At 39.5% G+C, this 24,491-nt stretch overlaps 1 protein-coding gene and 1 long non-coding RNA gene across 13 annotated transcripts in view; one reads left to right on the top strand and one right to left on the bottom strand.

Annotated features, from left to right (window-relative positions):
- Nucleotides 1-5,674: 5,674 nt before the first annotated feature.
- On the top strand, nt 5,675-23,520 carry LOC140604893 (uncharacterized). The gene is made up of 3 exons (XR_012007713.1): nt 5,675-5,782; nt 21,823-21,889; nt 22,468-23,520. It is a non-coding gene; the product is annotated as an uncharacterized lncRNA (long non-coding RNA).
- The window catches only part of IDO2 (indoleamine 2,3-dioxygenase 2), a 55,957-nt gene continuing 45,508 nt past the window's right edge, over nt 14,043-24,491 (bottom strand). For 10 of the 12 annotated variants that reach the window (XM_072776571.1, XM_072776573.1, XM_072776579.1 and 7 more), the window contains 3 exons: nt 22,545-22,596; nt 16,139-16,287; nt 14,043-14,768 (listed from right to left, as the gene is read on the bottom strand). In XM_072776571.1, the coding sequence (XP_072632672.1) occupies nt 14,413-14,768; nt 16,139-16,287; nt 22,545-22,596 (557 nt within the window). In that variant the 3' untranslated portion in view covers nt 14,043-14,412. Of the gene's footprint in view, nt 14,769-15,697; nt 15,875-16,138; nt 16,288-22,544; nt 22,597-24,491 lie in introns of all 12 variants that reach the window. The other 2 variants (XR_012007705.1, XR_012007706.1) reach the window with 2 other exon arrangements.

Genomic DNA, 24,491 nt, shown 5'->3' with positions numbered 1-24,491 from the left:
AAAACTCTCTTTTGTTTAATTTGGTGTCTTACTTTCACTCAAATTATCTTGATATGCAATATTTATATAAATGATTCATCTCATCCTTGGTAGGGTAAGAAAAAGATTTCTAGAAGATAGGTATTGGAAAAAGGATCAGAGATTAGAATTGCCTCTTTCTTCACTTATGTCAAAATCAGGTTATGTTAAATTTGACTTGTGCCCTCCTTTCTACTGAACACAATCATGCATTTCACACACATAACTTGGACCTCAAGTCCCTGCCCTGCCCCCCCCCCCACTCTGCCTTGGTTTAATGTATGGGATGAACAGAGCTGTCCTCATATTGGTAAAGGAGACACTGTGGTTTTATAGCATTTATTGGATTTATATGGTTTGTTGCAAAGAGTAGAGAGTGACCTAGCTAAGTAAGCACTAGGAGATCAGATGGGGAATATTAATTTCTTTCATGTATAATGGTTTGGGAAAAATTTTTTTTTGAGTCAAGGATCTGTGGTTACTTGTGGACCTTCTTTGAGGTCATACAGTGTTTCTCCTTCAGTGTGAGTCAAATATTCAAAATGTAGATGTTTCTCTCTGATTCATCTGTCACCCGCTTGGTCTGAGTCCCAAGATTTACACGTTTAATGCAATCCCTATCAAAATACCATGGACTTTCTTCAGAGAGTTAGAACAAATTATTTTAAGATTTGTGTGGAATCAGAAAAGACCCCGAGTAGCCAGGGGAATTTTAAAAAAGAAAACCATAGCTGGGGGCATCACAATGCCAGATTTCAGGTTGTACTACAAAGCTGTGGTCATCAAGACAGTGTGGTACTGGCACAAAAACAGACACATAGATCAATGGAACAGAATAGAGAATCCAGAAGTGGACCCTCAACGTTATGGTCAACTAATATTCGATAAAGGAGGAAAGACTATCCACTGGAAGAAAGACAGTCTCTTCAATAAATGGTGCTGGGAAAATTGGACATCCACATGCAGAAGAATGAAACTAGACCACTCTCTTTCACCATACACAAAGATAAACTCAAAATGGATGAAAGATCTAAATGTGAGACAAGATTCCATCAAAATCCTAGAGGAGAACACAGGCAACACCCTTTTTGAACTCGGCCATAGTAACTTCTTGCAAGATACATCCATGAAGGCAAAAGAAACAAAAGCAAAAATGAACTATTGGGACTTCATCAAGATAAGAAGCTTTTGCACAGCAAAGGATACAGTCAACAAAACTAAAAGACAACCTACAGAATGGGAGAAGATATTTGCAAATGACGTATCAGATAAAGGGCTAGTTTCCAAGATCTATAAAGAACTTATTAAACTCAACACCAAAGAAACAAACAATCCAATCATGAAATGGGCAAAAGATATGAACAGAAATCTCACAGAGGAAGACATAGACATGGCCAACACGCACATGAGAAAATGCTCTGCATCACTTGCCATCAGGGAAATACAGATCAAAACCACAATGAGATACCACCTCACACCAGTGAGAATGGAGAAAATTAACAAGGCAGGAAACCACAAATGTTGGAGAAGATGCGGAGAAAAGGGAACCCTCTTACACTGTTGGTGGGAATGTGAACTGGTGCAGTCACTCTGGAAAACTGTGTGGAGGTTCCTCAAAGAGTTAAAAATATACCTGCCCTATGACCCAGCAATTGCACTGTTGGGGATTTACCCCAAAGATACAGATGCAATGAAACACAGGGACACCTGCACCCCGATGTTTCTAGCAGCAATGTCCACAATAGCCAAACTGTGGAAGGAGCCTCGGTGTCCATCGAAAGATGAATGGATAAAGAAGATGTGGTTTATGTATACAATGGAATATTACTCAGCCATTAGAAACGACAAATACCCACCATTTGCTTCAATGTGGATGGAACTGGAGGGTATTATGCTGAGTGAAATGAGTCAATCGGAGAAGGACAAACATTATATGTTCTCATTCATTTGGGGAATATAAATAATAGTGAAAGGGAATAAAAGGGAAGGGAGAATAAATGGGTAGGAAATATCATAAAGGGAGACAGAACATAAAGACCCCTAACTCTGGGAAACGAACTAGGGGTGGTGGAAGGGGAGGAAGGTGGGGGGTGGGGGTGAATGGGTGACGGGCACTGAGGGGGACACTTGGCGGGATGAGCACTGGGTGTTATTCTGTATGTTGGCAAATTGAACACCAATAAAAAATAAATTTATTATTTAAAAAAAAGGAGAGAAAGGAATGTGAGCAGAGTAGGAAACAACCAACATCTTGAGTGTGGCTCTGCTTGAAGAATGCTGGGAAAGCTTAAATCCCCCTGACCTGTCCAACTACTTGAGATCACCTGTATTCCTTTTCATTTAAAATATCTCTGCTTTCAAAATACAGAAGTACAAGCTCAGTACTAAGTGGACATACTCCTACAATTATGGCATTTTCTTTTCAAGTGCTACCTGATATTCTGAATGGGTATTAAATCTCAGCTGTGTAGGTTGGAAAGGTCACTGTGTACTTTCAGGCCAAGTGGGAAGAGCAGAGAAAACCAAGGATGGGATGAGAAAGGTGGATGGAGTGCAGTGTGCTTAAATGGGCTGACGTAGCTGGATCATCCAGAGTAAGACTAAAACTTACCTATAAAACAAAAACAGAGCCAGAGACATGGCCAGTATGAGAAACCCAGTTAGTACTAAATAGAATATAAAATCTCACCCAGGAACCTATGAACGTGAAATTCTGTTAATAATTCTGAGGTCATGTCTGGCAACATTAAAACAAGGAAGACAGGTGCAGATTCCACGACAGGTACACAGTGAGGACAAATAGTTATAGACAGTAGTTCATTTATTCCAGGCTTTTTATTTATTTTTTAATATAATGTATTGACTTAGGAAACTGGAAAGTCCAAGGGCAGTGCCGGCTTCAGTTACAGTGGCTTGAGACATGTCTTCTAAGCTCTGTCTCTCTCTTTTTCTCCTCCCACCTTTCTTGCTCCCCTCCCTTTCTTGACTCCACTTCCCCGTCTCTGATGGTTTTATGCTCAGACAGGCTTTTACTTACATTTTCATGAACTTCCCTCAGCACCCGGTGTCCAAAGTCAGAGAAGAGTCTGATTGACCCTGTTTGAGTCACACGCCAATACCACTAGCCCGGATAATTGAATATCCTAGTCACACATGATCAAGTCGCCCACCCACATCTGTGGGGAGGAAAATTGGAATTGGCCTCACTGGTAATAATGGAAAACAGCCATTCTCACCTTGATTCCTAAGTCCTAGTAGAAGTTGGAAGGTGCTCTTGTGGGTAAGATAGAGCCAGGCATATGAGTAATTAAGGGTTGGGTGTAAACATATTAGAACAGTTGAGAAGATTGCATAAAAGGAAACAAAGATGAAGGAGGGTGCTGCAGACCAAAAGAAAAAAGAAAAGAAAACATTTACTTCAGCATTTTTTCGGAAAAGGTGTGTGTAGAAGGAAGCCACACATGGAGCACTTTTGACATAGAGATATCCCATTAGGATAGTCTCACAAAAGGTAAAAGAAGGGAAAAATAAGATGTCCAAATTTCCCTGTGCCTGCATCAGTCTGTCTCTGGACATAACAGTTCCCCCCAGAGTTTGCTTCTATGGAATCAGAAGTCTTTTGTCTCAGAAAGAAGTGAAAAATAGATTGCAATCACCAAGTCTGCATATCTATCTTCCTTAGCACAGTCAGGAAGGAAAACCGGAAGGAAGGAAACCGAAAGCCTGGGCTCTGGAATAGATGGGAGCTACCCTTAAAACCATGAGTGAAACAGCATAGTGGTAGACCAGGAAGAGAGCTCATGGATCTAGTCCTATTAAAATACTAATACTCATGGAAGATGGATGTTTTGAAGCTTTTTGCCTGGTATAAACACCAAATGTTAATGCATCATTTTCTACCTGAGGCTCATGGTTTCCCAGTACCAGATAAAGAGCAGAGTCATTCTGGTGTTTTGGAAAGTGCTGCATAACACTGGTAATGTGAACCTGACCCTTCATCTGACTTTTTGGATAAACATGATCTCTTTGAGATCATGTCTTGAGACCATTCTTTATGTATATTATTTCTTGATCTTGTGCCTGGCACATATAATGTAAAAGGTGCTCCAAAAATGATCATTTATTTGATGGTCTAGAAACGAATGCTCTGAGGACCAGGCATTTAAAGTATGCCCTTGGTTGGAAAGCATACAATCTATTCCCTAATATTTTTATCCATTTCTAAAATCACTAAATTATTTTACTGTGCTGTATATAAAAGCTTGTATACCGACCATGATTCAGTCCCTCAGCTGCAAGTGGGACCCACATCAAGCAGCTCTTTGACAGTGTTGCTGAGAATTTCAGTCTAGGATCTTTTTTATTATGCCTGGGATAGTAAATCAAGCCTTCCTTTCGTCTTTGGACAGAACGATCCAGGTCTATAGCTTTATAATATCATTAGGGTTTCAGAGATGAGCACTAATGAAGCACCAAACCAAAGTTGTTCCATTTTTCCCCCCTAGGGAAACTCTGTGGGAAGCTGGGGAGGCTTCTCAAAGTCATACCTGCAGAGTTCCTCCATCATTGCTGCAATAACCAGTGATCCCTGTCTCTGGATTAATCCCAGAACTAGGAGGCCAGATTGCAAATGCACTTCAGATTGCTCCCTCCTTCACCATTGAGGAGTCCTGGATGTGACCACAGGGTGGGCAGGGAGGAGGAAACTGTATTAATGTATATTTTTATTTAGAATGAAAAGGGACATGTGCTTTCATTTTCTGCTCTCTTTTCTCTCTGTGAGGGTACTTCTTGCAATTGCAATTACCATTGCCCCTAGCTTTTAAATTAAAGACATCTCGAGTAAATGGAACTGTTTATGAAGTATGAATTTAAGATTAGAGTTAAATGACCTGACTCACTGTTGACTAAAGGGTGATTCACTCTAGGGAAAATCTCTGCGCAAAGCCATTAAATGTAGACTCACCAATCAGGGCCACCATGTTAGGATCCTGTATATCTGGGGTGCTGCTTCCAAGAGTCACAGAAATTCACAGATGCAACCTGGGGCAGGAGTCCAAGTGACTAAATGCTGAAAACCAAGTCCTCTGTGAGATACTTGAGAGGCACTAAGACGGCTGGCTGGGATTCTGCTTTCACTGCCCCGCTTCATTTTCTTTACTTTATCAGCTGAAGCTGGATAATGATAGTATCCACCTGACAAGCCTGTGGTGAAAAATCAAATGGAATAATACTGTGAATGCACTTCGGAAATTATACACATAGTATTATTATTATTTTGGCATTACTACTATTGTATGCTCTGAATGCTTCTATCTGAGTTATGCCTGATGCTCATGCTGTAAGTCTGTCAGCATTTAAGACTTTGCTCAATGTATATTTAAATACTAGGTGTTATACTATATGTTGGCAAATCAAAAATAAATAAATAAATAAATAAATAAATAAATAAATAAATAAGATTTTTCTAGTATAAAGTGTATTGAGGGAAAGACTCACAAAATAATTTGCCCCAGGCTGCAGATCTTAGAGGGCTAAGTAGACTCCTGTTCTCTGGTAAGACAGTTTCTTCCCCTTTTACCAGAAGTTCTGTGTTTGTACTGCTGGCTCTATCCCAAATGGGTTCTTGCCACACACTCTCCAAGCTTATTCATTCCTTCACTCATTGAAAGAATATTTACCGAATACTCCTATGCTGGCACAAGGGACTCAGCGGTGACTTCATGGAATTTATAGTCGCATAGAAGAAGCAGTTATACAACAGGTAATTGCAAATACCCTATTAAAGAGATCTGGAAATAGAGGCAGGTCTGAGTTTTAGGCAGCCAGGCTGCAGGTGGCAGGTGGGGGGTTGCAGCCAGGCCCCCCTGGGGCTGATGTCTGAATTGAGTCTTCCAAGATACCTGGGAGTTCATCAGGAAGATACAGAAGGGGAAGGTTCTGAGGAATTCCAGGCTCTATATATGGAGTTGAATGACTTAATTAGCCATCATAAATGATGAGGAGTTAAGATAACATGATTTCAAATAGCAATAGTCGCTCAAATGTTTCATGATACTGTTTGGAAGGAACAGATAGCCATGGCCTAGGGAGGGCCTGTTCAATGGAGCTGGTGGTTATGGGATGGGTGTTTCAGGTAAGGGAGAAGATGGGTTTCTCTGGTGAATGCCATTATTAAACTACAATTAATTAGTTTGTTATTTACTACCGTATTTGTCATAAATGTTCCTTATGTTTAATGCAAACAAGTAGAGTCCAGCCTAAATGCCAATGAACCAACTAGGGCTTAGAATAATTCGTGGTTAAGATCACAGACAGAACTAATTCCCAGTGCACACAGCCCAGGAACACCTCTTACACACTCAGCAGAGCATCACTGAATGTGAGAAGAGAACTCAGAGATCATGCAGTGCAATCAGCTCACTTCATAATCCGAGACTCTGAGGCTCAGTGAGGCAAGGCTATGTACCCAAAATGGGCAACAGATAGGAGGAATACACTCATCTAGCTACACGGCGGGTATTTATTTGCATAAAAATCCTGATCGTACTAAACATTTTCCAGCTCTGACCTAGGACTAACATTTCAGATGTAGACTGCTGTAAACTTATGGAATGCAACACATTTAAACAATTTACTCCTGACCTTGAGAACAGCTAGAGTTTCTTCCAACCTGAGAGCAGCTACTTATATAAGCAGGACTTCTGTTTCAGCGTAGCTAGCTGTGAGTTGAAGATAGTGTTGGGATTTGAGTGCCAGCTGCCTGGCTTTAGGTGAGGTGTGGGTTGCCTCACAGAACTCAGAGGGAGTTCATCCCCTGCTCCTGTCAACACCACCTCTACTCTCCTGTCCTTCTCCTTCCCTTGAAAATTTACCAGCATTGCTTAATAACCTAACTTAAGGTTTTCAGCCTATGGTAATTCAAAATCCTTGGGCAAGGTTAATGCTTTCCTTCTTTACCAATCTCTTATACCACAGAGTGAATTTTAGATTCTTTTCTGAAGAAAAGTTTCTAGAAACATGAAGGGCCCTGAGAAAATTTGGCTATTTAAGAAAGATAGCATACAGATGGGTTTGGTTGCCTACCTCAACGTGTATTCATCTCCTTCTTCCTTTTTTTTAACAGAACACTATTTTTTGCTAAGTATATGGTTGTTCTGTTTAAGGACTAAGCTTGCTAGTCTCTATTGTAGCCAAGAAGGCTATGAGACTAAGACATGATCAATAAAAAATGGAAGAAAAAAAAAAGAGTAAGGGACTTCTTGGAAGTTTCCTCAAAAAGAACAGAAAATTATCCTTCTTTTCCATTTTCTTCTTGTGAAGAAGGGCAGATAGAATGGCTGGAGCTCCAGCAGCCATTTTAAACCAAGAAGTGGAAGAAACTTCCTGAAGACATCAAGGAACAGAGGAAGAAACCTGAGTCATTAATGACCCTATGGAGCCACAATTCTATCCCGGTGTATTTTAAAATATTAGAGAACAACAAACTTATCCTTAAGATATTTTTGATTATATAAAATATAACATTGTGCTGAGAGATGTCACCAAGATGAGAGTTGGTGGCACAGACAAGAGAAGTTAGAGGTGTGGAGGATAAACTTCCCATACTTTACAGCTTAGCCCATCCCATCAGGTAGTAGGATATAGCATTCCTTCTCCCAGAAAATTAGCTCCTTCTTACCAATATGCTTATCAGTCTGTAGCTCTGGGGACACCTGGGTGGCTCAGTTGGTTAAGCGTCTGCCTTCAGTTCAGGGCTCAGGTCATGATCCCAGGGTCCTGGGAGGGGATGCCCCATCAGGCTCTCTACTCAGTGGGGAGTCTGCTTCTCCCTCTCCCTCTGCACTTGCTCTCTTTCACATAAATACATAAAATCTTTAAAGAAAATAAGTCTTTAGCTGTGATCCTAGTTGTAGCTGTTGTTTTGTTTTGTTTCAAAATCTACGTATCTCCACTTCTCTCACAACGCTGACATGATTTTGGGTTGATTTAAAATTAGATATTTTATATTATTTAGAGTTTAGAAGGAGTGATGGAAAGGTTTTTGTGTAGTGAATGTGATGGCAATCAAACCATCTAAGAAAAATATTTCCCTAAAAAAGATGAGAAAGCAATGCAATAGGAATTTCTCAATTTTTCCAAAGGCCTTTTTCTGGGGTTCTTAGATCATAAATTTCTCCTTTCGGGTGAAGTCTGAGAGGACAGAAATAAGTGGAACTCTTCTATGACTCTGTCTTGGGTTTATGAAAGCAAGCTTTCCTCCACACTATTCAACAGTGCATCTAACAGTCCCTGGAAATTAATAACAGCAATTATAATAGCAGTATGTGGTTAGATGATGTTTGCTCTATGTACACACTGGTCTGAGTGCCTTTTACATATAATAACTCATATAATTATCATACCATGTAAGTGTGATTATTACCCTAAAAGTGAAACATGAAGATTTTGCAAATTTATTGAACGGAGGAACTAGAATTTGTACCCAGGCAGGTGCCATGGAAAGGAAGGACGTTATGAGTAGATCCGTATGATCTTCATACCCTGTGTTGAGATCACTAATCTCAAATTTGTATTTACTATGCAGCTACAGGGGATTGAGTAGTATACAGTGTAGATTTGTTGTCTTCATTAGTTTCACATGAGAATTTTAAGTTCTCTGTTCAGTGTCTTTATTGGTCACTGGAAGTTAATGGAAAAGGAAAATGATAAATTAGGACACTCTAAGTTTGTGTTCTTTTATGCCTCTTTTGTTCTTTGACAGCAGGTTGAGCTTGGTAACAGTGAGCCGTTCAGCTAGATGCCACATTGCCTATTCTGTCCACTGACTCAGGCCATCCCCATTTCCCTCTCCAGAGTTTGCCATAACTCCAGTGCTTGCCGTAATAGGACATTTTTAACTGGACCACCTATTTGCAGGTGCAGATTGCATCACTGAGCTATTGTCATAGGAGGTGTTCTCCACCAGTCACACATGGCTAAGTGCCACAGAGTTGGGATGGGTAAGGGGGCAATGAGGAAAGAAATATTTAATGAGTCATGATAGTTGTCTTCTCTTATACACAAAACCTCAACTAACCTTTTTCTAAGCCTAAGGCAGTTATTTGGCTTTTCCTGTTTCCTATATTTATGTGATCTTTCTCTTCAATGCTCAGTCCTATTACTAATCTTCACAATTTGGCAGCATTTAAGCTTCCCTGACAGTAAAGATCCTCGGATACGACTAGTCAGGGAAGTAAGATGAAGAATTCCTTTCCAGCTTTAAAAAAAGAAAAGAAAAGCATTGATGTTTTTCTTTTTAATAAAGAAAAATATAAAAAGAGGAATGCAAATTTCCACAGTTCTAGCACCCAGAATATCCCTATTAAAATGCGTAAAGAATGGTTTGCTTTTGGACACAGATATCTATCTGGATTGATTTATGTGGTTCTGTGTGGAGGCAGGGTTCTGGGTGATAACGTCTCCGGATTTCTGGACCCAGTGCTACTGTGGAGAAAGAGATACTTTTAAAAACTAGGAAAAAACCTTTGGCCTGTGAGATCAGCTGGCAATCCACACCTTGCTTGGAGCTTTGGGGCTGAGCATCGCGGGTCGCGATTGCCCTCTGGTGGTCGTGAGCCAGCCTTACAAGCAAAGTTTAAATAACCCGCTTGATCTGCATCAGACATCCTCACTGCCAATGATTGCCAGGGCCTGGGGTGAAAGTGCAAATGGACATCCAGGTACCATTTCTGTTTACACATATGTAAAAATTATAAATTAGGTTAGCAAATAAATAAAAGATGTGCTATTATTCTACCTAAAAAAGATACTTTCTTTTTTTAATTTTTTCAAATTTTTATTTAAATTCTAGTTAGATAATATATGGTGTAATATTGATTTCACAAGTAGACTTTAGTGATTCATCACTTATGTATCACACCCGGTGCTCAACACAGCGAGTGTCCTTCTCAATGCCCATCACCAGTTTAGCCCATCTCCATTGCCCACTTCCATCCAGCAACCCTAGTTTGTTGTTTATCATTAAGAGTCTCTAATGATTTGCTTTCCTCTCTTTTTTTCCCTTCCCCTATGTTCATCTGTTTTGTTTCTCAAGTTTCACATGTGAGTGAAATCATATGGTATTTGTCTTTCTCTGACTTGTTTCACTTGGCATGAAATACTCTAGCTCCACTCATGTGGTTGCAAATGTCAAGATTTCATTCTTTTTATGGCTGAGTAATATTCCAGTGTGTGTGTGTGTGTGTGTGTGTGTGTGTGTGTGTACCACATCTTCTTTATCCATTATCATTTGGATGGACATTTGGGCTCTTTCCATAATTTGGCTCTTGTTGGTAATGCTGCTATAAACATCTGGATACATGTATCCCTTTGATTTGGTATTTTTGTATTCTTTGGGTAAGGATACAGGGTTAGCACTCTTGAGACCATTTGTGCAAGGTATTCTGGAGCTCCAGGCACCCAGAGCATGATTTGGAAAATGATGGTAATGGAGATGGTGTGGGCTCTTAGAGGACAGGTCTGGTGACCAAACTTGGTTACCTAAATCTGACTTGTGTTTACCACTAGAAATCCCATGTCCTATGAAAACCTTCACTGGGATGTTTTAAAGCCCCCACTTTTCAATCTTGTGTCAAAAGATTAAAAGAAGAATGAAAAATCCACATGATGGTAACCCTGTTTTAGTGTCAAATGGCTATGGTGCTGATTATCCATCTTCCATAGTCATTGTTAGTGAGTTTTCCCCTGACCGTTTATGTTGACAAATGTAGTTCATGTTCACAGTGATAGTGATGGACAGCCCATTACTGCTCGCTCTGAGTGATATGACCAAAGCTAGCACCTAAAGCAAGTCCTAATTCCAAGTAGGAACAGTAGGCAGCAGATCTGCCTGTGGATGAACCATTGTGTTTTGTGTTGAGACAGTGTGAATATGATTTTTACATTGTGAGCATAGTCATCACATTTCCTGAACTCTCTTGGAAAGTTTACATAATTAAAATGAAAGCAATTACATATTATTTGTTCAAATAGTCTTATTAATTACTATTTACTGCCACTGTTAAATAGCCAATTTTTTTAATGATAGCATTTATGCAAGAGAGAAGTAAATAATGCCAAATATGGCAATATAATTTCAAATGGCTGCTTATTTTTCATATTTTAGTGATAAATTAATAACAGATAAGTACATAATTACATTTTCTTCTTATTATTATCATTATTGTTATTTTGTCTAGTATGGCTGTGGCCCTGATTGGGTCTTTAAAAAGCTGATCATCCTAAAGGCAAGTTCTACTGGTCCCAGGACTCCTTGCCTTGTGAAGAAAGATATGGCCTGTGAAGGCTCAGAGTAGGGGTCTAAGGCCCTCTGCAAATGGCTCCCAATGTACAGTAACACCAAATTCTGACTGACACCTTTAAAAGAAAAATTATTTGTGGATAATTAAAGGCAAATACAGTAATCCAGTTTGGTTTGAAATCTATACAGCTGCCATAGAACCACGTGGGCCAATAGATTTGTGAGTTTACAAAGGAAATTACTTTGCAAACGAAAAATCATTTATTTTTGATGATGCTTACATTCAAGAACTCAGTTTTTTAATGTTAGTGGGAAGCAGATGCTAAACTGCAAAAATTAACTAGCGATTGCATTTCAGAAAGCAGTGATATCCGACTTCTTTATTAAGTTTACTGTTATATGAACAAAGAAAGAGAAGAACATTTCTTCCATTAGCAAAGCAAATAGGACATTTGTGCACCAGAAAATGCAAGACAGAACTTGGTGGGTGAAATTCATTGTTGTGGAAGGAATAATTGGCTTGTAGTTACCTCAAGTTTTTTATCCCAGATCTTAAATTGGATAGGATCTCACAGGTATCAAGCATTTCTTTATTATTGGTGTTTTGTTTTATTTTGATTTTAACCCAATATAGATTGGACTGAGACAACAAAAAACAAATTTCAGACTAACAACAGGGGAGGAGAAACTCAGTCTCTGAGCCTCACTGTCTTGGTTTGACATCCTGTAAGCTGAGAGTTTGGGGGATCCCGTTCACCAGCATGCAGCCTAGGAATGAGGAAGTGTAGGACCTGTGTGCCTGCAGAATGCACATGGCATGTTACCCAGGCCATTTAACTAGTATTCCTTTATGGTTTTTGTTTGCTTCCTTTTGAAATCATCCCTGAATCTTTACTAAAGTCTTCTAAAAATTACTAAAGTAATCCTAGCTGTATGTGGACACAGTATGAAAAGGAATTGGTGACCCCTTGACCCCGGTAGGACTAGGTAGAGTGGAGCAGCATAGATGAAGGTGACTCTCATGTACAAGGTTTAGGACTTTAAGGTCTTATCCCCCTTCCCAGATGAAGCTTACTCCTATAATATCAACTTTGAGAAACAATGGGTTGTTATTTTTATTAACAGAGACGATGGTTTCATTCTACATGGATCATGCAGCATAGAAAGCCTTTAGTTGTCAATGTGGTCAGGTTTTTTGGTGCAGTATTCTGTGCTTTTCTCTAGGGGTTTCTCTCCAATGCACTGCTACATCCTTTCCCAGCATCTCTTGGGGATAGCTGTACTCTATGCCATTTTTGTACCTCCTCTCCATCATTACAAAGGATGATTCTTCTCTGATAAAGATGTGGGGAGGGTGTGTGTCAGATACCATAACGATCCTAATTCAGGTTCTTCTCAAGGAGGCTTCTGATGGTTAACTTTATGTCACCATGGCTGGGCCATGATGCCAAGATATTTGGTCAAACATTATTCTGGTTGTTTTTGTGAGGCTGTTTTGTATGGATGAGATGAACATTTAAATGAAAAGGTAGCCAGTCTTCCAATTGTTGCATCGCTGGGCCTCCAGCCTACTGGTCTACCCTGCGGTTTTGGAATTTCCAGCCTCATAATCATACAAGCCAATTTCTAAAAATCTCTCTCTCTCATATATATATGATATATATATATATATATATATCATATATATATGCTGTGTGTATGTGTGTGTGTATATATATATATATACACACACACACACACACACACATATATATAGAGAGAGAGCATGATGTATGGTATACTGTAATACCTATAGTATACTATAGTATATATGCAGTACATATAATATACATATAGTCAGAGTGGGGTTTAAGGGCCTAGGGGATGTGGAAAGTAGTCAGGTGTTTTTTCCAAGTGGCATGATATAGGACTTTGAAAGCTGAGTAATCTGAAAAGCCTCTTAGGATGAGATAAGCTGTAAGCTCCATTCGACCAGTACCCATATGGGGAGGGGGACTGTGTCAGCAGATGTTAGTTAACTTGGGTGGAGGCTACCCCCAACGATCAGGTACTCTCCTTGATTGGTCCTCTGGAATCTAAATACTGTCCCAGTAATATGTGTGTGTGAATAGTGGGGCTGGATGGAGGGTAGCCTAAATTCGTGGAGTTTACCCTAAATTGGCAAGATTAAAGTTTTCTAGCTTTCTATTACTAGATGAAATGAGATCTTGAGATAGATAATGAGTTGATAAAAAGTTACATCTATTTGTCAACTAAGTATGTGGATTTACTATTTATTCCCATTTTGATCATTTACTTACAATAGGTCAATTAACTCATTTTACAAATACAAACTTTCAGTGTCAGGAGAAAGAATCATTCTTCTAAAAATGAAGAAGGAAACTAAAATAGAATTTGCAAATTGATGAAACATGTGAAAGAGCCTCATCCGTTCCCACATCATTAACTATTCATTGTTGTACCGGTGACTTCCAAGACTTATGTGAGCCTCGTCTTTCCTCCACTTCGCCATCGGAGCGTTTCCAACCTCCTGCCACAAACTCGGCATATGCAAGAAGGCCAGACGGGGCCCCAGACAATCTCTGGTTTTTGTTTTTTGGTTTTTTTTTTCAATCTCTGCTCTAATCCCTAAACCAGCACTCAGTAGGAACATAATAAGCTGTTAACTAAATGAATGAATGTATGAATATTTAACTTGCTTTTTAAAGAAATCAACAAGGGCATCTGTCTACACGCAATTTTATTTGGTTTTTGAAATTTAGATTGGTTTTCTAACACTTTGCAAATAGAATAGGGGCACACTTGCTCCTCTGTAGCATTCTGAATGAGGAAGTGTCCAAAGCTGTTTGCTATTAAGCAGTAATCAGGGAAAGGAACGTTTCTGGCTGCAGAAATTCTCCTCTGTGAAGACAAACAGCTCTCAACCCAGGAGGAGATGGTGTTCTACAGTGCAGGAACATATATAAGGCTGATATCCCTTTCAGATTATTCCAGACATTCTTATTCTTCAGGCCCATGTGCGCTCCAAAGGGAGAGAGGGAAAGGGACACCCAAGTTTGCTGGTTTTGCATTGTTGGGCAGAGGGCAGTCTCTTAATCACTTTGGTGGAGAATTGCCTCTAAAGTCTTGTCCCTGACACTCTTCAGGAAGCTCAGAACTACAGTGCCACCTGTGCCCCTCTCTTCTAAGGCTTGTGATGGCCCAGGGAGATGGTTTGGCTTCCTGCCCTTTGCTTTGGTGGCCACTGTGATGAGGTATTTGGTCACCACAGTGATGTGATAGCTGCGAAGCTCCACCAGGGCCTCCACACACTCGTTATAGGCTGTCAGAAGTTGGTCATTTCCAGAGGACAGGATGTGGTCTCTCAGAGAGGGAGCTGAATGGATTTCTTCTATAAAGGCCTTATGGGAAGGAGGCATGTACTCCCTCATCCTGTGCAGAAAGTCAGCTGAAAGGAACAAACCAGAACAAGGTCATAGCTCCACATGGCAAGATAAGAGAGCCTGTCTACTTTTCTGGACATTAGTGCAGCAAAAACTCACTTTTGTTCTAACTGTCCAATCTACATTCCTGGCTCTTTTGCTCATAGGAGTCAAATACTATATCCTTGACTACTGATAGGAGATGGGAAGGAAAAATGAAGCAGCACATCTCAGATAACTAAGTTAGAACTAGATCTATCAGCCGATGTATAAATATGTATTGTATACCCACAGAGAGCAAAGTACCTTGCTAATAATCATCATGGGAGATATCTACAAATGTAAGGCATAAACCTTGAGCTGATTTGCTAAATACTCTGCTAAAATTTGCTTCCTAGGTGCTTTGTTTGGAGGGAATGCTAAGGAGGAGGAAAGTAAAAGACTTTTATAAGGGCAAGAAAATAAAGAATGACCAACTGTTTTTTCATAATTGCCTCAACGTCAAGTTGCTTAAAAATCAAATCAATAGGGCACCTGGTTGGCTCAATTAGTTAAGCGTCTGCCTTTGGCTCAGGTTATGATGCCAGGATTCTAGGACTGAGTCCTGCATTGGGCTTCCTACTCAGTGGGGAGCCTGCTTCCCCTTCTCCCTCTCCCCCTCCTTGTGCTCTCTCTGTCAAATAAATAAATAAAATCTTTTAAAAAATCACATCAATAGATATTTATAGGAAATATAGATAGATCAATCATTTATAGGATATCCATTATGTGTTTAATACTATCATAGTTCTTGACAACTGACTTTTGTGGATGAGACTGGACTCTATGACACAAAGTTCTAGTCATTTTTTCTAATCCAACTTGAAAAATCTGTACTCTGAAGGGCCTGTTTGCAACTATTAAACATTGGCTTGCTGCTGGCAGGTAAGGAAATGAATAATTTCCAGCTTCTAACCTGGTAGACTCCTCTTCTAGTCGAAACAGACTTGGCCTGAGGTTGCAGCAATTTTACAAGGAAAGGCTTTAGTGGAGGAGCTCAGACCCATCACCAGCTATATCCAGAGTTAGTAACTTGATGCCACAGCTTTCAAACTCCAGATCTCTCTCCCAGTTTAGAGACAGGAAGCTTCTGCTTAAGAATCCAAACAAAACTACAGGAAACAGCTGGATATATAGCAATGTTTTAAGATGGAAGTGAAACCCAATATCCTGCTGAGATCAAATATTAATTGACTTGACACAATAACATTTGGCAGGCACATCACCTCCTGGTTGATTGGGAGAAGTATAGACTTTGTGACATTTTAATTTACACTTGGTCTTATCAATTGGTAAAGATATCTCTGTTTTTCCTCCCTGTTATGGAACAAAAAGAAAAAGAAAGTTTCTGACTTACCACTTTCCTTGCTATGACAAATGCCTAAGAATTCATCAAAGGCATGAAGCACTGTGCTCTGAGCTGCACTCCCTCCAGAGTACTTCAAGGGCTCTGTGGAGACTCCTTCATAGGTCAACCCCACAGGCATTGCTGGGTTATCCTTCCATCTAAGCCAGAGTAAAAGTCAAAGAGAAGGAGTGGGTGCTAGGAGTTAAGAGCATATTTTCTGATATGGAAATGTCAAGTAAGAAAGTAAACATAATTTCAATGCTAATTTTAGAACAAAAGACTGGATATTTTTGTAGGACATGTCCTTAACCATGCTTCAACATCATAACAGGCCACAGAATATAGCCCTTCCTTTCCTCAGTTGAAGGGTTATTCTAGAGAAGTAAAGGATATTTAGAGAAGAATCCTTAGCATTGCTCCTATGACATATTTACTAGAAAAATTCATTTATAAAGATGATATCAGTGCTGATCCATAGGAGCAATTTAGCGGCTCTGGAATAATCTTCAGTCCTTCTGCTAACCTTACTCTTGATGACCTGATATCTTTAACTCTGCAAGTAGAGCTTTGAAAGTAAACACACACACACACACACACACACACACACACACACCCCTTTGCCCTTCCTTGAAACAGTTATAACAGTTGTCATGCTGAACTGTCAGTTGTAAATACTACCTGACTTTATGGGAGTACCTCTGTCAAATATATTCTTGATAACAGGTATTGATAATGAGGGCAGCGATAAAGAGAACACAGTGCAATCCTACAGGTTACCAGAGGGACATGTAGATGGACTGGAATTGAGGCCCTGAATCTTGTTCACATGAGGTGGGTCTTCCTCCCTTCCTCTCCTCTTCTGTCACCTTGATTCCATTTCTTTGTCTTTTTGTGTCTGAGTTGCCCTACTTCTACCTCCAACTATTTTATTCATTTCCTGGTCACATTTTTTATAGGTCTCGACTAATTCCAGAGACTATGTGGGTGACTCCATAATAAAACAAAAACAATAGCACCAAGAACATATTCTAATTGTACTGCCAACATGTTACTGTATACACCCCCTTCACCTTCATGTTCTCATTTGACCTCTTTTGAGTAGATGAAGGCAGGTTTTTCTAAAACCCATTTTACAGATAAACAAAGACTCCAAATCTTTAAGGCTCCATATTGTTAGAAATGGGGAAACCAGAATGTAAATACCAAACTTGTAATTTTCTATTTCCTTTTTCTTGAGATGCCTGCATATAGATTTTCACTTTTTACTAAGGAATAGAATCTTTTTTGTTATTGCCAGGAACAAGCCACAGCTCCTGCTGGGAATGGTTTAAATAACAGGCTTACACTGATGTCTCACCTTCTTCCTTTAATTCTAAAAGTCATTTTGCTCAAGAGAAGGGAAATGCATTACACACATGCAAGAGCCATAGCCAGACTGCTCTTGCTGTTCATGACCTTTTTCCAATACTTTCTTGAGGTAGGAAATGCTATAAGGAGCTGTGGTGTTTTCTTTGGAGGCTTGTTTGGTCAGATGTTCTATGGTTTCCACTACATGAATGTCAGAGTGGCCTTTGCAGTTGGGGCAGCATCACTCTAAATAGATGAGGCATAGAAAGCAGAGCTGGGGAGAGCAAAGGAAGGATTCTGATCATAAGATTAGAAGATGCTGTAGCTATTGGGAGAGAGGGCTCTTTTTCAGGCAGTTAAAGAATTTAATCTCAGCTTTGATATTTATTAATGGTGAGTATTGGCTTGGTTAATTAACCTTTCTGAGCCTCAGGTAAGAGATACTAGGATCCATCTTACTGGGTTGTTGTGAGAACGAATTAAAATAATACCTGCTCAGTGCCTGAAACATATTAAATATTTGCTAAATATTAGCCATTTTATATTATTCAGGTGAGTTGGAATCTCTGCTCCCTCCATCATTACGCTGCAACTTTGCACACACCTTTGTGAGTCTCAGTCCTAAATTGCACCTACTTCCTAAAGCTGCAGCATAATTAAATGGGTTTATGAGAAGTTTTATGACTTGTCAGAGCTCAGAGCACTGCTTCAATAAAATCTCTAAATAACCATTTATGGGGAAGGAGTATTGAAAAAGTGAGCAAAGAGAGGCCACACTGGTTCAGAGCTGTCTTTGCCATCCTGTGGATGATCTCAGATAGTCAGTCTGGTCTCTTTCAACAGTCTCCTCCTCATCATGAACGCTTTAAGTGTTGGACTTTATCAGGGCTCAATCTTTCGGCTTCTTGCTACTTTCACTTCCCAAGTGGTCTTATCTAGCTTCATTGATTTAAAAAGCAACTATATTAAGACAATTTAAAAGCATACACGTTTACCTGGATCTCTCCATTATGGTCCAGACTCATGTATTCAACCACCTACTTACAGATATCACCACAGGAATGAGCATGTCCCAAACTGAGCTCCCAACTTCCCCTCTCTTTTGCCTAATTTGTTCCTCCTACAGCCTTCCTCATCAGAGAAAATGGTAACTCCTTCCTTTCAGTGGACCAGGCCAAAACCTTGGTGTCATCTTCATCTGATCTTATTCTCTCCCTTCTGCATGCAATCCAATAGCAGATCCTGTCTACTTTACCTTCAGTCATGTCCACAACTGAACATTTCTCAGCACCTCTGCTGCTTCCACTGTAGTCCAAGCTAGCATCCTGGATTGTGGGATAGCTTCTTTAATACTTTCCTGGCTTCCAGGCCTGTTCTCAAATCATCTATTTTTCACTTAGAAGATAGATTAGTGATTCAAACTTAAGAGAGATCATGTCATTTTTATCCAGACTTGCTACTACTGACTTTCTCTCTCAGAAAGGAGCCAACAAGCTCTGACATGATCTGGTCTTTTGCTATCACTTCTATCTTTTGCATTCTCCCCCGTGTGTATTCCATTGCAGTGATACTGGCCTCGTTGCAACAATTCCTCCATGACAAGCATGCTCCAACCTCAGAGTTATTGCAATGTCTGTTCCTTTTGTTTGGAATAAATATCTAGGTGTTTTAGTTCTCACTTCCTTCAGATACCTGCACGAGTGTCACTTAGAAGTGTGGCATTCCCAGATCATAATAAATAAGAAACTTCAGCTACCATCCCTATCTCTCCCTGATGTCCTATGTCCTACTTTGCACTTTCCCACATCACTTATTGTTGTAACATATAATATATACTTACTTTAATTATATTAATTTATGCATTATCTGGATCATATCATTAAAATGTAAGCTCCATGGGAATGAGTTGCTATTTTGTTTTATTGCACCATACCTACAACTAGGAACTGTGCCTGGCACATGGTAAGCACTCACTAAATAGTTGATGATTGAATGAGTGAAAAAAATATCACTCCATAATTCCATATTATATGTCTAGAATATGTAGACCCAAAAGTTTGTCTGGAAAGGACCTAGCAGCCAGCTCTAAAGAGCTCAGATGCTCAAATGGCCAGGAGACATCAATCAATCTCTTTTTGGTGCCTCAAATGAAGAGGATGTGTTAAAGCCACATTGAAGGTGACAGGGAAAACACCAGCACATAAGTCCAAAAAGATAAAATAAGGGGACCTACTTTGAAAACCCATGTTCTCCACCTATGATGAGATTAGTCTGAGGATGGGAAGTAGGATTTCTCTGACTTAGACCAAGGACTGCTCCCGTGTACTCTCAGGCCTAAACTACTGTTGGTAAAAGAAAAGAATTAGTTTCCTTTCAAATCTCTGTAGGCAAGGTTATTTTTAGTCTTTCTCATAGCATATTTCTAAGAAACCTAAGAGGAAATGTAAACAGAAAGAAAAAAAGAAAGAAGTGAAGTGACATTTTCCACAGGGGCTGATGACTTCCCTGGAAATTTAATGTGAGAGGGAAATAAAAAGAATACTTTTAATCTACAGATGATGAAACTCTCCCAAATAAATTTTTCTTAAAAAAGCAAATGAAAACAACAAATCAAACATAGGACAAACCAAGAATATGGGAGTAGATTTCGATTTTTCAAGACAAGTCTTGGGAATTCTCAACAGTCTAGATGATTCTAATCATCCACACTTATCAATAAATTTAAGATGTATTGATATTCAGATGTAGTTGTGCTACATGGGAAATATTTTTGAGAATCAGACAGAGGGGAGACATTCATGTAGATCAAGATAAAATGCATCACTGACCCAGAACTTATTTTAATGAAAACAATATGCCCTTGCAGTGACCATTTCATCATGATGGGTAGAATTTTAAAAATATTGCCCCAAGGGGCAGCCCCAGTGGCTCAGCGGTTTAGCGCCACCTACAGCCCGGGGCGAGATCCTGGAGACCCGGGATCGAGTCCCACGTCAGGCTCCCTGCATGGAGCCTGCTTCTTCCTCTGCCTGTGTCTCTGCCTCTCTCTCTCTCTCTCTCTCTTCTCTCTGTGTATTCTCATGAATAAATAAATAAAATCTTAAAAAAAAAATTGCCCCAAGATTTCTGTTCTAGTTCCTAGAATTCTTCATATTATAAGCTTGCATGCCTATCGATATGATATACAGCAGGGCAAAAGAGACTTTGCAGATGTAATTAAGATTACTAATCAGTTGACCTTAGTACAGGGAGTTTTCTGCATAATCTCAGTGGGCCCAACCTAATCACATAAGACCTTAAAAGCAGAGTTTTCCTCTGGCTAGTGGCAGAAGGAGAATTCGGAGAGATTTAAGTGCTAGAAGGATTGGAAGCTCCATGGTTGCATTGCAGGATACCATGTGGCAAGGAAAACAGGAGGCCTCCTATCCGACAGCCAGCAAGGACACAGAGACTTCAGTTTCAAAACCACAAAAAAAAAAAAAAAAAAAAAATTGGATTTTACCACAAACCTGAATGAGTTTAGAAGCAAATGACTCCTCAGACTCTCCTGACAATGGCTCAGCCCAGCAGATAGCTTGACCTCAGCATTTTGAGACCCTAAGCAGAAAACCAAGCTGAGTTTGCCTGGCCTTCTGACCTACAGAAATGTGAGAAAATAAATGTGTGTTGTTTTAAACTGCTGTTTTAACTTGTTATGCAATAGTGGAAGACTAACACAAATTTGTTATGCAATAGTGGAAGACTAACACAAATACAAATTTGACAGCAAAATGAAACACAGTGGATTTTCCAGAATTAAGTACTTCTTAATTCCGGTCTATTTAAAATGTTTTTAAAAATGACCCTTTGTTCTCTAATTCTACCAAAACCTATCTACATGTTTTGCTTAACAATTGTTGCTGGAATCACTGTTGTATAATCAAATCTTTTGTCTTAACCCTGAGCACATGCAAAATGCACAGAGAGCAAGAAGAGTTCTAAGGATAGATGATCTCTTTGGAGAGGATTTTGGGACTGAGTAGGCATACAGCAGAAGTCTGAACTCTGAGAAACACCCCCAATTCCATTCTGCACCCTTCCCCATTTTTCTTGTTTCCTTATAAATCAGGTACCCATCACTCTCCAGTTATTTTCTGGAGACCTTCTGGCTTCCATTCTCTGAGCCCGACTGAGGCCACACTGGCCTCCCCTTTGAGTGTCTCACACTCCAGACCTACTCAATCTAGAGAAAGTACTGAGTTCATGTTGTCATTCCCTTTTTGCACCAATGTAATATACCACTAAATCTACTGATAAATCAACAAATCTATGGTTTTGGTATTGGATTTGTCTCTGATTACTTTCAGGCACAGCTTCAGATTCTTTCTGTCAATAGCACTTCAGCATCTCCTCATTATCAAGATGGAACACGAGGTGAGTTCTATTTCACATTTTTCACCTCATTCATTCACTATTTTTGTTTTTCCCTATTCACCATTAAAAAAATCAAACAAATACACTTAATTTCTCTCAATTAATATGAATAGGAAAGGAATTTGATTAAAACATGTCAAGATAGAACTAATGTATTTAAAGGAAGAAATGTATCTAAGGGTAGAGTTCTGTAACTGGAGAAATGACAGGCTATGTGACAAAAGAAGAGACCTGCAAATAGAACAAATGGCTTGGGGTAGCTCTTCTAGGAACATTAGAAGAAAGCTATTAAGCCACTTTCTATGCTCTCATCTGCCTTGGTAACAAGGGGAAGAGAATGGATATAAATGATCGAGCTTCGTGGTTACATACTGGCTTTTTTTTTCTACCACTGAGATGGGATTCTAAGTGAATACAAATGAATCTAATATGATGGTCTAAGGAAAATTATTACAAGCTTAAATATTCAACCTTCAGTGTCATTTGTCATGCAGGTGGTACCCCACCTCTTTTATCCAAGGGTGGATCCAAATGATCACTTTGCTAGCAAGGGTTTCTTGGTGTGTTTCTTGCCATAGGAAGCTCCCATCTCCTCTCAGAAATTTGGCATATGCTACAGAGGCCTCATGCAGGAAAACAATTGAACTTTACTTACCCAGAGAGAAAGATCCGGATGACTGCATAAAATATGTCTGGATCAACATAATCTGGAGAAGCAATCAAAATGTGAACTTTACTACAGGCAAAGAAAGCAATTGGTTACATGTGCTTGGGTCCTGCTGCTCTCCTGGGGCCATCTCCTCTATCTGATCTTTGTGGAAACCTGGAAGGAAGGCCATAGCAGGAGGGGGATGGAATGTTCTCTTCTGTGGCCCCTCACTGGCACTTACAGAATATTAAACTGTTCCAAATGCTCCTCTCTTCTATTTGTGGCACTTCCCTTTCCTGAACTTCATAACAACAGAAGGAGTGGTCAAGGTCATTTTTAAAAATTAATCTTTTAAACAGACATGATATTTGAAAGAACGCAGGAAGTAGTAAGAAGAAACATGGAGAAAAAGAGTCACCTTTCTCAAGGCTTTCACAAGAGAGGAAAACTAAAGTCATCAATGCTCAAGCAAAGTTCCGTACACGCAACGAAGGACAGAGGAGGCGAGAGTGTCTCACGCAGGGGTTGCCACACCAGGGCCTGCATGGGTTGTACAGCTCCCTTTGTAGCTGCATCCATAGTCTAATCAGCTAGTTTTGCCTCTAAGCCAATGCGTGGGGGTAATGGATTCCACTAGTTTATTAATTTACATTTAAAGAAACGTGTCCTTACATTTGCACTACATTTCTTTTCATTAACTTTTGAAGATTGTTCCTTCTTCTTCACATAATGCTGCCCCTCTGTGACCTGGCATGTTTCTATTACCTGGATTCCTATCTATGTTTCCTTGTTTCTCTTTGAGAACAAAACAAAACAAAACAAAAAACAGGGGTGCCTCAGTGGCTCAGTCAGTTAAGTGTTTGCCTTTGGCTCAGGTCATGATGTCGAGGTCCTGGGAGCAAGTCCCATGTGGGGCTCCCTGCTTGGTGGGGAGTCTGCTTCTTTCCCCCCTCTGCCTCTCCCCCCGCTTGTGTGCTGTCTCTCTGTCAAATAAATAAATAAATAAATAAAATCTTTAAAACAATGCAAAATACCCCCAAAACGTCTTTTTTATAAGACCCAAATAATGTCATCTCTATACCATCAGTTCCCTTTCTACCATCTTACCTAGTCTCAGTTTCTCTATCTCTACGTTTTCTGAAGCCCTATGGGCTCAGGTAACTCATAGCTTCCTTTAGCCTCAGGGATTTCAGGTGCTCTGCTCTTTTGTGACAATGTCCCATGTGCTGCACTTTTATTTGGGCCCTGTTTTTATAGCTTTTCCATCTGGTGCTCTGTTCCCACAAAAATATTAAGTATTATGTAGAAATTTTTGCTGAAGCAGTAATGACCAGCAATAATTTAATATTTTATCCTTGAAAGTAAAATGATTAGCCAATAGATATAAAATAACTTCAGTGTAAAAATATTGTCAATAAATGTAAGAAAAATCCATTTATTATATAACAGACAAAAAATTAGCTAATTAAGAATGGGAAGAAGAGGATCCCTGGATGGCTCAGTGGTTTGGCACCTGCCTTCGGCCCAGGGTGTGGTCCTGGAGTCCCAGAATCGGGTCCCACGTCAGGCTCCCTGCATGGAGCCTGCTTCTCTCTCTGCCTGTTTCTCTCTCTGTGTCACTCATGAATAAATAAATAAAATCTTTAAAAAAAGAAAAAAAAAAGAATGGGAAGAACATCTTTGAACTGATAAATCCACTGAAAGCCTACTGTACATTTTGTACTTGATATTGAAAGATTAAAAATAAGTATTTTAAAATGTGGAACAAACAAGGATCAGCCTTTCTGTTCAACATGATGTTAGAAATCCAAGCCAGAAGAATAAGAAAAAAATATTTAAAGAAATAAAAGTTATAAGTATTATAAACAAAGGAGTAAAACATGATTCTCAAATAATATGATTTCAACATAGGAAACCCAAATGATTTGCAAATAATTACTAGAATTAATAAGA

This window comes from Canis lupus, chromosome 15 (assembly GCF_048164855.1).
Source record: "Canis lupus baileyi chromosome 15, mCanLup2.hap1, whole genome shotgun sequence".
Taxonomy (NCBI): Eukaryota; Metazoa; Chordata; class Mammalia; order Carnivora; family Canidae; genus Canis; species Canis lupus.
The sequence above is the reverse complement of the archived record's forward strand: the minus strand, read 5'-3'. Positions and strand labels throughout refer to the sequence as shown.